We start from the raw sequence: 15,478 nt of genomic DNA on the forward strand, positions 1-15,478 counted from the left end.
ATCAACCCAAATGTCCATCAAGGATAGACTGGATTAAAAAAATGTGGCACATATACACCATGGAATACTATGCAGCCGTAAAAAAGGATGAGTTCATATCCTTCATAGGGACATGGATGAAGCTGGAAACCATCATTCTGAGCAAACTATCACAAGGACAAGAAACCAAATACTGCATGTTCTCACTCATATGTGGGAACTGAACAATGAGAACATGTGGACACAGGGTGGGGAACATCAAACACCAGGGCCTGCTGGGGGTAGGGGAAGGGGGGAGGGATAGCATTAGGAGACATACCTAATGTAAATGAGTTAACGGGCACAGCACACCAACATGGCACATGTATGCATATGTAACAAACCTGCATGTGTGCACATGTACCCTTCAACTTAAAGTAAAATAATAATTAAAAAAAAGAAAAGAAAAGAAAAGAAAAGGGCTGCTCCCCAGCCTCTGGACAATAAACTTAGTAGCCCATGACATTTATTTAATACCCCCAGTGCCTGATACCCTGTGGGAGACCAAGGAAATAGATTTGGACTTGTGGTTGACACTTTGTGAAGATCCAGTATGTGGAAAGCAGTATAAAATCAGGAAGCAGAACCGTGCAGACAAATCACATCAAATTAGATGGAAGAACTGTACTAGTTAAAGTGTAAGTGTGCTCTTTCACATGCAATCACAAGAATGTCATAGAGAAAAACACCTGAAATATAAATGCAGATGCCCAGAAATGCATTAGAAACTCTCAAAGCAAAATATGGTTATGCATAAATATTTGCTATATTCAGGGATAATGGTTGCGGGAAAAAAATAATAGCCCTTCATACATGTGAAGTGATGTTTGGGTGAAGAAGTTCCAGAAGGTGATATATTTGACTGGATAAAAGCGGGTCTAGAAAAAAACGTGGATGCTCTCTGAGGCAGGTGCTTCTTTTAAGAGAAACTTAACTCCCTCAGCTCAGGGCATGTGCATTCCAGAAGGAGGAAGGCAGAGAAAGCCAGAAAGGCTTCAAGTGTTGACTCCTCTCAACTGAAAAAGAAAAGGGCAGCAGGCACAAAGGGAGAAGCTAGAAAAAAAGAATCAAATCTGTTCTTGAGGCTCAGAATCCTCTAGAGATTCCTCTTCTCTCTTCCCTTCTCATGCTTCCAACACTTTCCACTCAGAAACCTTTATAGCTGTATTTTTATACTGAATTTTAAAATGACTAAACCATGCCTTTATGCCCAAAATTTTAGCCAGTAGGACCTGGCCTGGTTTTATAGGGAAGATAAGCTCACACTTTAAAAATATTTGAGTTCCCTTCAGCTCTCTCTGGACTGTAAATAATGAACATTGGAGCTTGAAAAGCCAGTTTAGAGCCATATCATCTGTACTTCTCTTGTGCAAACAAGGTCAGAGATTTGACTAGAGAAAGAAAAATATAAGTACTTTTAATTTATGTCTGGCGACTCCTAGGCTCTATAATTGTCTCGACATGCCTTTGGTGTCTAGTAAATTCCTCCTATGTTGTAGGTGCAGAAAACATTTTAATTGAATGAAATAATGAAATATATCCACATTTGCTTGGCAACATTTTGCACTTTCTAAGCTTGTACTTAATGTAGTAAATAAACTGGATTCAAAACTAAGTTTCCCTGTATTAAGGCACATGTAGAACTCATTAATGTATTTGGCAATACACTTCTGAAATTCATTGGAAAAGGAAGTGTTGTGTAAGGGGAAAATTAATAAGTTTATTAATCAAATTTTTCATGACTACTATAACCTTTGTAGGTTTTAGCCAGAAAAATACAAAAGCCCTTGCAACTTGAAAACATTAAATTAATACATCATTTTATTTCTGCAAAGTCCTTTATAGAATAGAAATGCAGAAATAGTTTTAAAATAAACAATACAATAAATGCACTAGTTCCATAATGAATGTCTCACAAGCCTACATTTTCTTTTCTTTCTTTCTTTCTTTTTTTTTTTTTTTTTTTTTTTTTCTTGAGACAGAGTCTTGCTCTGTTGTCCAAGCTGAAGTGCAGTGGTGAGATCTCAGCTCACTGCAACATTCGCCTCCTGGGTTCAAGCAATTCTCCTGCCTCAGCCTGGAGAGTAGCTGGGACCATAGGCGCACGCTACCAGGCCTGGCTAATTTTTGTATTTTTAGTAGAGATGAGGTTTCACCATGTTGCCTGGGCTGGTTTCAAACTCCTGACCTCATGTGATCGGCCCACCTCGGCCTCCCAAATTGTTGGGATTACAGGCATGAGCCACTGCGCTCAGCCAATTCTACATTTTTGTTTTTGAAAAGTTGTAAGGAAAGGAAAATCTTCAGGAAATCACTGAGAATATATGAATGATGGACATTAGCTAAATTCTTCCTTATCCAGAAAGTTCTATAAGTTGCCCAAATTCCATTTTATCTGATTAAAAGGTCTGATGAGAAAATTACACTCCTTTTTTTTTTTCTCAGTATGAGGTTAACCTTTTCAAGTAGACCCAGGTTCTTTGTCCTTATCTGATAGGAATGTGGAAAGCCTCTGGAACCTGTTTTACCTCAAATTTGAACCTGGAGGCTAAACTGAAACTGAACTTAGAGAAAACGAGCAACATTTCTTTTTTTTTTTTTTAACTGAATAGAACACTATTTGCTACTAAATCAATTTCAAATCTCTGTTCTTCTCCAAAGGCATAATCTTATGTTTTAAAGAGAGATGGAAGAACCCAATGACTAAGAGCAACAACATTAGCTTCCGACAAATCTGCATCCAGGTATCAGTGTGACATTGGACAAGTCACCCCCTGAGCCTCAGCTTCAAGTTCTTCAAAATGTGAATTAAAACAGCATATATCTCACTGGTTATTGCAAGAATTAAAAGAGATTATTTGCAAAAAATGTATCATGTGCAGAAGAAACTCTGTAAATGATAACCATTATCACTATTATTATCACCATAATTCCCAACATCAACATCATCATATAAAAAGACATCCCTACCTCTCACCCTGGCATCCAGTGTTTCTAACTCAGCCCATGTATCACTGCATCAAGAGCCTACAAGGAATCAAAAGTCCACAGAAGGGAGGACAAGAGGCCTGTCAGCCCATTATTTCTATTGTCACTAATGGCATTTCCTAGACCCAAGTATAGAGTGCAAAGTATCAACCATGTGAGACATCTTGTCCATTTCAGTGTCTTCACAGCCCTTATTAGCTGTAGTCACAATATGACCACAAGAACAAGTAGGACAGCTCATTCAGATAAGAGCCCCAGTCTGAACAACTCTTTCTCCTGAGTCTCGCTAGCTATGCAACCAATGGTATTCCCAAAGAAATATAATGTTCATTCTGTTCAACATCCATAAAACTCAACTTCTGAACCTTTTGATTTTTTTTACCAATTTCATTCAACCAAAGGAGAAGAGAAAAAACACAGAAATAACCACACAGCCTCTGGGTACTTCCATAATTGTCACTGTCAACTCATTCAAAAATAAAACATGCTATAATTTAAGTTGTTTACCTCCAGGACAGATGGCGCTCTTAATAGACTCTTCAATAAGTTCACCTATGCTTTGCTACATAGCCCAGTATTGCAGTATTTTATCTATAGTTAAGGAAAATCCAGTCTGGACTCTTACCGAAGTCTCACCTTCAACAATCAATTACTTTGTTGTGAGAGTATGTGGAGTTGATTGTCTTAAAATTCAAACAAACCCAGCTAATTCATACATAGCTACAAATATGCTTTGATCCATGCGTATATGTTGGGGTCCCTAGAATTTAGACAGGCTTGGGAATATCTGCAAAATACTATGTAGTGTTTATCCAAAGTCACAAATTCAAATATGCATAGGAAGAGGCCAGGCCAGTAATATAAGTAAAGCTGGTCAGGGGTAAGAAATAATTGGTTCTCCCTGTCTTTCCCTTTTTTACTACTTTTGATGAAGGCATCATACAAGAGAAACAATTTTTTCTATTTCTACAATGAGAAGAAAAAACCTGCAGCGGGCACGTGAACATACATAACTTGTGATGTTTCCCACTGGGGTAGGGAACTTGGTGTAGGATGCTGAACAGTGGAGTGGGCAGGTCAGCACGGGGCATTGTAACCCAACCCCAGCCACTGTTGCCTGATGCAAAAGGTGCCTTGGTGTTGTCAAATCATCCTTTATTCTCCCTGCTCCATCACCACTCAAGAAAATCTAGACATCTAGATTTGTATATAAAATTTCTGATTTTAAAATATTCACAACTGGTTCAGATATTTAAAAAATATACTGCAGGGCAAATAAATATGTCTGCAAGGTGAACCTGGCATATGGGTCAATATTTTGGGATCTTGAGCCAAACTAAGGTACCTCTCACAGTCTAATTAGATGTGGAACATGGTGGTCTGGTGTGGAGATAGGGGATGGCTCTGTGGTTTCGCATTTGGACCTTAGGCCATGCTATTCATTGGGATGGGTAATACAGGGGAAGCAGCAAGTCGGGGAGAGGTATGAGTTTTTTGTGTGTTTTTGTTTGTTTGTTTGTTTGCTTGTTTGTTTTGAGACGGAGTTTCACTCTGTCTCCCAGGCTGGAGTGCAGTGGCAGAGCTCGGCTTATAGCAAGCTCTCCGGTTCACGCCATTCTCCTGCCTCAGCCTCCCGAGTAGCTGGCACTACAGGCACCCGCCACCGCACCCGGCTAATTTTTTTTGTATGTTTAGTAGAGACGGGGTTTCACCGTGTTAGCCAGGATGGTCTCGATCTCCTGACCTCATGATCCGCCCGTCTCAGCCTCCCAAAGTGCTGGGATTACAGGCATTAGCCACCGTGACTGTCCCAGAGGTGTGAGTTTTGTTTTGGTCATGTTGGGCCTGAGTTATCTTATGACTTATGGGACATCCAGGAAAGGAAGTTTACCTGCAGGGACACATTTCAGAGGCATTCTAGAGAGGCCATAGTGGAAAGTCTGAGAAAATCCCAGGAAACCTAATGGAACAAGATTACAAGACTGTCGGAAACATTCTGATAAACATCAAGATTTGGAGAATGGAGTGAATAAAAAGAGCGCTTAAGAGAGGGTGAGAAAGAAGTAGAGGGAGAACCAGGACAGTTAAGTATCATGGAATTTGAGAAAGGAACAAGGTTGAAGGAGAGAGCCATCAACAATGCAAATGTTGCAGAAAGCTCAAGCCACCTAGAGGCAGAACAGTATCCACTGCATTTAGCCATAATGTGTCACCAGAGACACCATAGTGAGCAGAAAGTCTATGGAATTGGGGGTCAGATCTGAATTTGGATCTGGTTCTGCTACTTAATGCATTACCTTGGGCAAGTTAAAAACCTCTCAAAATCTCAGTTTACTCATCCTAAGATGGGGATCAGAATATCAATATCATATAGCTTTGTGAGGATTTGGGGTAAGCAAAATTAAGCCCCTATCCTCAGATAGCTTGTGTTCTAGTGGGACAGATAGCCAAAAAAGAAGTATATAAAGAAAGATGGATGCTCCTCGACTTACAATGGAGTTACATCCTGAAAAACCTATCGTAAGTTGAAAAAAAATTCTAAGTAGAAAATGCATTTCATACACCTAACCTACCAAACATCATAGCTTGGCCTGGCCTACCTTAAACATGCTCAGAACACTTACATTAGAATGGCTAACTAGAAGCTGCGGCTCATGGCCACTGCCCAGCATTGCAAACGAGTGTCATACGGCATATCACTAGCCCAGGAAAAAAGCAGCTTTCACACCATCACGTTGAAAAATCATTAAGTTGGACCGCAATAAGTTGGGGACTGTCTGCATAAAATTTCAGGTAGCAATAGAAAACAGGAGAAAGAAGAAAGCAGTATAAGGGATTAGAAGGTGACTTGGAGGACAGTTTCTATTTTGACCTGGTGGAGTGGAAAGGCCTCTCTGAGAAGACGGCATGTGCAGTTGAAGCCTGAATGAAGAGAGAGGAAGACATCTGAATGTCTGGGTGACATTTAAATGTCCCGAGGGGTAAAAATGGGTTTGGCATGTTCCAGAATGTCAAGAAAGCCTGTGTGGTTAATTAAAGTGGAGTGGGAAAGTACAGGAGATGAGATCAGAGAAGTGAGCTGGCCATAGAAGCATGAAATCTAGTCTCAGAATAATAAAAAGCCATCAGACAGCTTTAAGCATGGAGGTGACATGTAACGATTTATGTTTGTAAAAGATCCCTCTGGTTTCAGTGCAGAGAATTAACAGTAGCAGGGGCAGTAGTAGAGGCTGTTATAGGATGCTATTGCCGGGCCTGCAAAAGGTGACAGGGGCTTGGCAACGGTGCTGGTGGGGGATTTAGGATATATACTGAATTCAACAGAATTGGCTGATAGACTGGATATGGAGTTTGAGGAACTGACTTCTAGGTGTTTGGTGGTACCATCTCATGATATGGGAAAGACTTATGGGTTTTTAAAAGCCTGGGGGTAGAGAATAAGACTTCTGTTCTGGACATCTTAAGGTTGAGAGGCCTATTCGACATCCAAGTGGAGAATCAAGTAGGTTTTGGGATTTAACGGGAAAAGTATAGGGTAGAAATAAAAACTGCTGGAGTCATTAGCCCAATAGGACTAGATCTCCCAAGGTGTGAGGGTAGGTAGAGAAAAGAGTCTGTGACTGAGCCCTCTAAATTATACAGGCTAGGAGGAGGGAGAGCCAGCAAAGAAGATGGAGAAAGAATAGCTAAAGAGGTAGGAGCAAAACCAGGAAATTGGAGCATTGTGACCTACAGGCCAAGCTAAGAAAGTGTTTTTGGAGGGAAGGAGAAAACAACTACATCAGACGTTACAGAGAGGTTGAGTATGTTGGAGGGATCATTGGATCTGACCTTCAAAAGGAAGGCTATTTGCAATCCTGGGAAAGAACAGTTTCCCTGGACCCATGGGAGCAAACGCTTAATTAGAATAGGTGAAGTAGCAAAGGAGAAGTAAAGGGATGGAGAAAATGGTTAACATGTACTTACATTTAAAAATAGCAGCTATAGGAACCACACAATTCTCTAAAAGTCTTATGCAAAATTCTGCATGTATGTAACAAGATGTGTCTTCCAGGAAAAGAAGCCATAGCTGTCATCAGATATATAAAGGAGGGGTCACTGCAAACTGAACTAGAAGCAAAGGTTCAATGACTGGCCTCTAGACTCTGAGGCTGGGCTGAAAGAGTGTGGCACCCTCTCTAGATGCTAATTCCCTGTTCTGGCCAATGGTATGTGGCTTCTAGCCATGATATATATTTTAAAAAGAGCAGGATTTCCCACAAGTATATCATTTTAAAACCCAAATTTATAGAATCTATTCTCAGCATTGGAAGATTTTTCTAGGCTAAAATAGTACCTCTGTGCCACCTCTAGTGAATGTTATTTTAAAAAGCAGCCCAGACAGTCTTCATTTTATATAAAGGATATTTGAAAAGATCGCTTAGGAAAATGAATTTTTATAAACCAAATGATACATCCTATTCACTCAGACTGTCTCACAATCTAATGTATCCAATAAGAATAATACAACATACAGCTAGTGTATAAACTAGCTTTTATATAGATTTTTAAAACAATGAAGATAAATCCAAAATAGTATAGACTTAGAAAAAAATGTTAAACACCAGGAAAATAGTACACGTAGGCAAGGCTTCCCAGCTGAAATCTAGTAGGTCATTCTGCATCCATTCGTTTAATTCAAAATAGACTTTAAAAGTTTCCTTGAAGATATTATGGAAGCAAATTTCAACATTTTATTGGTCTCTCCTTTTATAAGAATAGGTCATACGAGAAGACCCAAAGGAGTTTCTATGTCTGCTTTAGAAATGTAAAGTTGGGTCAGGCGCGGTGGCTCACACCTGTAATCCCAGCACATTGGGAGGCCAAGGCGGGCGGATCACTAGGTCAGGAGTTCAAGACCAACCTGACCAACATGGTGAAACCCCATCTCTACTAAAACTACAAAAATTAGCTGGGCGTGGTGGTATGTGCCTGTAATCCCAGCTACTCAGGAGAATGAGGCAGAAGAATCGCTTGAATCCAGGAGGCGGAGGTTGCAGTGAGCAGAGATCGTGCCACTGTACTCCAGCCTGGGTGACAGAGCGAGACTCCTTTCAAAAAAAAAAAAAAAAAAAAGTACAGTGGGCACAACATACATCATGTAATCTGAAATGATGGACTTCTGGTCCTGCAGCCTCTCTCTTAGGAATCCTTAGTGAATTGAGACCTCACTTGCAGGTTGACCAACAATTCTCCATAAAAAATGGCAAGGTCTCTTAATGAAGGAGTCTATGCAATGCAATAGTTTCATTATTTCTTCTAGGAACTGCTGATACCCAAGAGTGTCACAATAAAAATCTGATGATTGGGAGAGCATGAAATATACATCTAGTAATCGTTGAGAAGGAACCATGAAAATGAAGGGTGTCAGCAGTTTCAAACTAACATCTGGGATTCTGGAGCTCCTAGAGCATCTCTTGCACACATGAACGATCAATAAGAGCTACCAACGCTCAGATCCTCTATGGGATGAAATCTTTGAATGATTTGACCATGTAAACGACTTAGGTTCTGCTAAGTCAGTGATTTGTAAAGTCGGGTACTGGACCAACAGCATCAATATCATCTGGTAATGTTGTAGAAATCCAAATTCTTGGGCCTCACTGCAGACCTACTGAGCCAAATATGCCAGGGGTGGCGCCCAGCAATCTGCTGTTAGTGAGCTCCCAGGTAATTCTGATGCAAATCTAAAGTTTGGAAACCACTGTTACTTGTCATATGTATATTGATAAAGATTAAAGATATTATTGTGTTTTTCAGGCACTTGGAAAGCATTGTACATGTCATTAAATAGAAATAACTCCACCAAGAAAGTGGGACAGCAAAGTACATATCGATATCTACTTCATTTTTTTGCTTGTTTGTTTGATATGGAGTCTTGCTCTGTCACCCAGGCTGGAGTGCAGTACCACAATCTCCGCTTACTGCAAGCTCCGCCTCCAGGTTCACGCCATTCTCCTGTGTCAGCCTCCCAAGTAGCTGGGACTACAGGCGCCCACCACCACGCCTGGCTAATTTTTTGTATTGTTAGCAGAGATGGGGTTTCACGGTTTTAGCCAGAACAGTCTCGATCTCCTGACCTGTGATCCACCCACCTTGGCCTCCCAAAGTGCTGGGATTACAGGCATGAGCCACTGCGCCCAGCCTACTTTTTTTTTCTAGATATGAAGGTTTATTGGACATAAGCAAATTAATTATAAACTAGTTCAAGAACTTTCCAAAAACCTATTTTTACTTCAATAGTATGGTTTTATAATAAAATACTCTGTCATCAAATAGGCAATTTCATATTCATTTCACAAATATACTTCATTTGTCACTGAGATTACCTGCAGCTGGATTTTTAATGTGGCATTCATCTCTCTCAATATAAAGTTCTTCTTCCAGTACTTCCTTAATTCTCTTATGTGGCTCACAATATAAAAATTTCTTCCCTATAAAGGCATTAACAAAATCAATTACTTAGTATAAATTCTGCCCAATCTTCTAGCCATTATATCTACATGATAACAATTTTTAAAAAGAAGACATGTTATTTCATACAAATATCAGACAATTTGCCCTGAAGGCTCTATCTTGAAAAGATCTCTTCCATGGGAACTTTAGGTTATTTTGGGACTTCACGTTTTCATGTAATTCCTGAACTTGCAGGGTAAGTTTCAGGTACCTCTTTTAGGTGTTAGGAAGAAATATATAAAGTTTTCTCATTAGCTTCAAGAAAACTTGCACTCATTTATTCAATGAACTCTTATTAAAGACCTACTCTGTGACAAGCATTTGGCTAGAGGCTGAAGACAGAGCAATGAATAAGACAGATGTGTGTATGGAGCTTACAATCCAGGTACAGGAGACAGAACAAAATCTCAGCATTTTAAAATCATCATTTTAAAAGACTGAAATTGAATTGTAGTAGTGAACCACTTATGGACATAGGACTTTTCCCTGGCTTCTAAATCTGGACCTATAGGACATGACTACTACAGTCAAGGACTGAATTGTTTGTTCTAAACACCGTAGCTACATTTCTTCTGCTCAGTTCAGATGTCAGAACTCCAGAGAAACAAAAGAGCTCTGTGCTATTGGGCCTACCCATATCTGCAATCTCTTCTGTCAGCCTCTCTCTCTTGCTCTCTGAGCTCCAGCCACATGGCCCTTCCGTTCATTCCTACCTTTGCACATGCTGTTTTTGCTACCTGAGCTGCCTTTCTCCTGGTTTTGCCTATATAACTTCTACTCAAATTTTAGGTCTTGCCTTAAACATTAGTTCTTTAGGGAAACTTTCCCTTACTCCACAATCTGGAAAGGACTTTTTATCATGGCACCCTCATTTATTTTTCATTTTACTTACTGCATTTTGGATACAGCTTCATTTCTTTATATACAATTATTTGTGTAGCTATTCATTTAATATCTATCTTCTTTACCAGATCACAAACCCCATAAGGGCAGGCATGTTGTCTCTTCAGTTCATCAGAGTCTTAGAACAGAGCTTGATGTAATAATAAATGCTCAACAAATGTGTGTTCAGTTAGAACTAAGCACTGTTAAATTGGAGCTCTAACTAAAGACTACTCTGTGTGCATGTCTGTCAATGCAGTTATACGGTAACTGTGAATGTCAGTGAACCGATAGTTCTAATCTCAGTACCCAAAAGCTCAATTCAAGGAACCATTGAAAACCTAAACAACTGAGTACTTTAGTTGTTTATGATTTGATTTTAAACTCCCATATATATGGGCAGGTATCTCATCTTTTCCAGACTAATCAATAAACAACACAAGTGAGTCAATTTGATGGGGATGCAGACTGGCACAAATGGGGCAAGAGATCTGCTGCTTCCGGCAGTGATCCCAGGTCATTCCTAGTCATGAAGAGCCAGACACACCCTCAGACATGAAAAAGTTAGAATTACATACTTTCAGGGTCTCATTCTTGTTTCCCCAAAGTTGGAAATCATATGAATAAAATATGGGAACAGCATTACTGAAGCCTAACTTTGGTTTAATCTGTTAAATCATGATCTTCAGGCAGAAAAAGGGTTCACAAACTTGGCTAGGAAGAAAACTAAGCCTATAACAGAACAACAGAAAGGAAAAGATCACCTGCTGTCAGTACAGGTCTCCTGATAAATTTCAGTCCTGCTGCTAGGAAAATGTACAGAAGAAATCACTAAAGGTGATTTGAAGAATTGTGGTAATTGGGAGAGTACTAAGGAGCTAGTACAAGCAAATATCTCCTGCTCGGGAGAAGAAAGGAAAGGAGGGGAGAGAAAGGGAGGGGAGAGGAGAGAGAACTTTCAGGCAGAAAAAGTTTTCACAAACTTGGCTAGGAAGGAAGGGAGAGGAGAGGAAAGGAAAAAGGGAAGGAAAGGAGAAAGGAGAAAAGAAAGGAAAGGAAAGGGGAAAGGAAAGGGGAAAGGAAAGAGGAAATGAAAAAGGAAAGAAAAGGAGAAAGGGAAAGAAAAGGAAGGGAAAGAAAATAAAAAAAAGAAAAAAGGAAGGAAGGAAAAGAGATAAAGAAAAATCTACAAACTCTAACATAGCAGTTTGATGTTGATCTTTACCAGCATTTTGAGTGGATTGGTTGATAGATGTCTTGTTTATATAGACATGAGGAGCTGTGATCACTGAGAAGGATAACTAAGAACAATGTTATTCCAGAATTTCTTTTGAAACAATAATTACTCCAGGTTTTTGGGATTCTTTGTTGTTGTTGTTTGTTTGTTTGCTGAGAGCTAATAGCAATTGCATCTTACATATATTACTATTTCCCTTTCTCACAATGACCTATGGGCAAGTATAATTATTGCTGTTTTATAGTTGAGAAAGTAGCTTCCTTAAGTCATAAAACTAAAATCATGAAAATGAGAAGCCACACCTACCTGAGTCTCCCAAGCTCCTAGGGTTATTAAAAATTGTTTATAGTTTATTATAACCCATAGTTACAGATCCACTGCACTCTACTAATCAGTTCATACCTAGAATACAGGTTTCAGTGATTTGATACACTGGAGATTGTTGGAAGAAGTGGCCAGCCAGCCAGGTTAGAGCACTACAAGTGATCTTAAAGGTGACATTGGCCAGGCACGGTGACTCATGCTTGTAATCCCTGAATTTTGGAAGGCTGAGGTGGATGGATCACTTGAGGTCAGCAGTCCAAGACCAGCCTGGCCAACATGGTGAAACCCCATCTCTAATTGTTGTATATCTAAAAATACAACAATTAGCCAGGTGTGATGGTGCGTGCCGGTTGTCCCAGCTACCTGGGAGGCTGAGGCAAAAGAATTGCTTGAACCCGGGAGGGGGAAGTTGCAGTGAGCCAAGATTGTGCCACTGCACTCCAGCCTGGGCAACAGAGTGAGGCTCCATCTCCAAAAAAAAAAAAAAAAAAAGGCAAAAATTAAATAAATGAATAAAATAAAGGTGACTTTAAGTCTATGAAAGATTTGGTTGGTGGTTGAATAGCCACCTTTATATAATTCAAGGATGTTTACATGGGAAACAACCACACTTCGTGTTTGAGAGCAGGCCTGTAATTAGGGAGTAGAAGCTGTAGAGAGACTGAAGACTTTTCCAATAATTAGAGACATTTGAAAATTGACTGAGTACTTTGTGCTTGTGCGAACAGCCTGTCTCTACTTAGGCTGAGCCCCTAAAAGGAGGTTCTGAGGGAGACTGAGGCAGGAACTCCTTCATTTTCCCACCCCAACTTTGTGAGCTTGTGAAAGTTTGGACATCTGCCTTAAGTCATTAGTCCTTTCCCTGAAACTTGTCCAATGCCTGGCATGTAGTAAAGACTCAACATATGTTAAATTGATGAGTGAATGTTAATCCCACCTTTTACTCCTAGAGCCACAGGACTAAAGAAACTTAGATACTAGCATGTTTAATGGGGAAGTTTCCTGATAGAATTTGAAGTAGGAGGCGGGGCGCAGTGGCTCATGCCTGTAATCCCAGCAGTTTGGGAGGCTGAGGCAAGCGGATCACTCGAGGCCAGGAGTTGAAGACCAGCCTGGCCAATACCAGGCGCTACCCTGTCTCTACTAAAAATATGAAAAAACTCGCCGGGCATGGTGGTGTGTGCATGTAATCTCGGCTACTCAGGAGGCTGGTGCACGAGAATTGCTTGAACCCAGGAGGTGGAGTTGCAGTGAGCCCAGATCATGCCACTGCACTCCAGCCTGGCAACAGAGCTGTCTAAAAATAATAATAATCATAATAATTTTAAGTAGAAGTAAAGAATCTCCATTACCCAAATATACTGAATTTATGTGGGTAATCTCCATTACCCAAATATACTGAATTTATTAACTATATCTAAGCAAGTCCTCTGCATGCTGCTGATAATAACAAGGAATGACGTTTCATAGTCATACTGGAGCTGATGCCTAGGGAAGAGGCCCCTTTCACCAGGAGGCCATGGTTCTGTAACTCCTTGATGAGGTCTCTGGGGAGGAGAGTGTGTGGTCCACCAAAGGAGGTGCTTCAGCCCAACCCTCTCTCCTGGGGCCCGCCAGAGCAGAGGAACTGTGGAGAACCCCAGTCTGCTCTCTAGAAAGGCAAACAAGGAGGCGCTGCAGAAGGGCTGGAAACTACTCTGTTCCTCTGGTCTATTATTCTCACCATCATTCCTTAGCACCTACTCAAGACCTGGGGGTGCAAGACGCTGTGAAATATCTGTTAATTCATGAAACAGTATGGGTGAGTAACAACCTGGCTAGGACCCAAATTACAGCCACTTCCACTGTGGCTGTGGGCCAGAACTGTCTTTACCTATTTGAATATTGTGTGTTTGGCAGGGCAGAGAGCAAAGAACAGTGCGTTAAAATGTGACCCATAATTATAAGATTCTAAAAGGATTGGGTAGTTGTAGACTGAGAGTCCAAGAGATGGAAATTAAAAGTGATTTAAGTATTTCGCCTGCACTGACTGACTGTGGCAAGTCACTTTCTTTCCTCTGGTCTAGATCTCAATTTCCTCATCTGTAAAATGAAATAACTGGCAAAATGAGCTGCGTGTTTCTAAGGGTGTATACGCATGCATACATACACACACATATACATATACAAATGCATGTATAACATGGTATACATATAAATGTGTGTGTATGCGTGTGTGTGTTTTAATTCCTTTCAGAATAATGCAACTACCGATTAAATCGGAGCTGATGTCCAGACCCTGGGTTCAGGCAGGCTATCGGGAAGGACGGCTTGGAAAGATGAACCGATGCTTTCTGCCACAATGCCATCATCTCTGGCTCTCCCAAAAGCAGTAGCTCCACCTCTCCTGCCCCAAACCTTCTCAGCCAGTTCCACTGCGGTTTCCCCCAGCTGCCCCGTCACTCGTTCTCCACGCCCCTCCTCCCAGTAGCGTCCGCGGCGGGAGCTGAACTCACACTGCTGGCCGTGCTCTAGTGGGCCGCGGCCGGGCTCCCCTCGCGCCTCGCACCCCAGCCCTGCTGGCGGCGGAGGCTGCTCCTCTTCGCGACCCGCCTCGGGCGCCACCGCTGCGGTCACCACCACTGCCTCCTCGCCTGTCATGCCGCAGCTGTCTTCTGAGAGCCCCGAGCACAGTTTCCTTCTCAGCTCAGTCGCCGGCCGCCCGGCACGCGAGGCGTCTCGGGTTGCCATAGTGACTGCCGATTCTCCCCGCCCCTAGCCCGCCTTCCGAGGCCCTAGGTATCCCGCGCGCCAAAGAAGGCGCTGAAGTTATGGGGCTGGGGTTATTATTACCATTGACCAAAGCAAAGGACTTTCCATTAATTTCTCGTTAATTTCTCACACGAGCTCGGCAAGAGAGGCTTTACTATTCCCAGATACAGAATCCGAGATTCAGAAAAAGCGAAGGAAACTGCATGAGGCCTCATAGCGAGGAAGCGGCACCGTTAGAATGTGGACTCAGAAGTCTGGTCCCAAAGCCTACAGAACAGATCACTGCCCAGAACAGAAAAGTTAGAAGTGGAACTGGTGTGCAGGTGAGTACAAGGCACCGTCGCTGCTTTCATGCAGCCTTGTGCCTGTCACATCCCGCTCCCTGCTACACACACACAACGTGATTGAATAAGTAAATGCTGACGAATCCCAACTTTCACGTTGTAAATTATTACTATTATTAAGCAAATTGTAGTTTCCAAGCTCTTTTGTATTCACAAAACTAATAAACTAATAACTAACTTTACAGATGAAATCAAATTCAGCAAATTTTAATATGAAGAGCAAGTAGAAAAATTCAGGGTTTTATTTGGAGCATAAGGTTGCTTTTGCCTTGGTTTTGGTTTTGCAGTCCTTAAAAAATGGATTATGTTGTGGTGTTAATTTTATGAAAGTTGAATATGCATTGTTTTATAGTATTAAATCGTTCTACAAGGCTTGCAACCAAATACAGGAGACCTCCTCTGTCTCCACTGTACCCCAGAGCCAAACACTTTTAATACC

The 15,478-nt window shown here is 41.2% G+C and overlaps 1 protein-coding gene across 1 annotated transcript in view; it reads right to left on the reverse strand.

Annotated features, from left to right (window-relative positions):
• The window catches only part of CUNH11orf97 (chromosome unknown C11orf97 homolog), a 24,731-nt gene extending 10,064 nt beyond the window's left edge, over window positions 1–14,667 (reverse strand). Inside the window, exons 1-2 of the mRNA XM_017882023.1 lie at window positions 14,440–14,667; window positions 9,375–9,479 (exon numbers count right to left, since the gene is read on the reverse strand). Of these exons, the coding sequence (XP_017737512.1) occupies window positions 9,375–9,479; window positions 14,440–14,584 (250 nt within the window). The 5' untranslated portion in view covers window positions 14,585–14,667. The remainder of the gene's footprint in view (window positions 1–9,374; window positions 9,480–14,439) is intronic.
• Window positions 14,668–15,478: the final 811 nt, after the last annotated feature.

Source organism: Rhinopithecus bieti, unplaced genomic scaffold (genome assembly GCF_001698545.2).
Source record: "Rhinopithecus bieti isolate Rb0 unplaced genomic scaffold, ASM169854v2 scaffold_12653, whole genome shotgun sequence".
In the NCBI taxonomy this organism is placed as follows: Eukaryota; Metazoa; Chordata; class Mammalia; order Primates; family Cercopithecidae; genus Rhinopithecus; species Rhinopithecus bieti.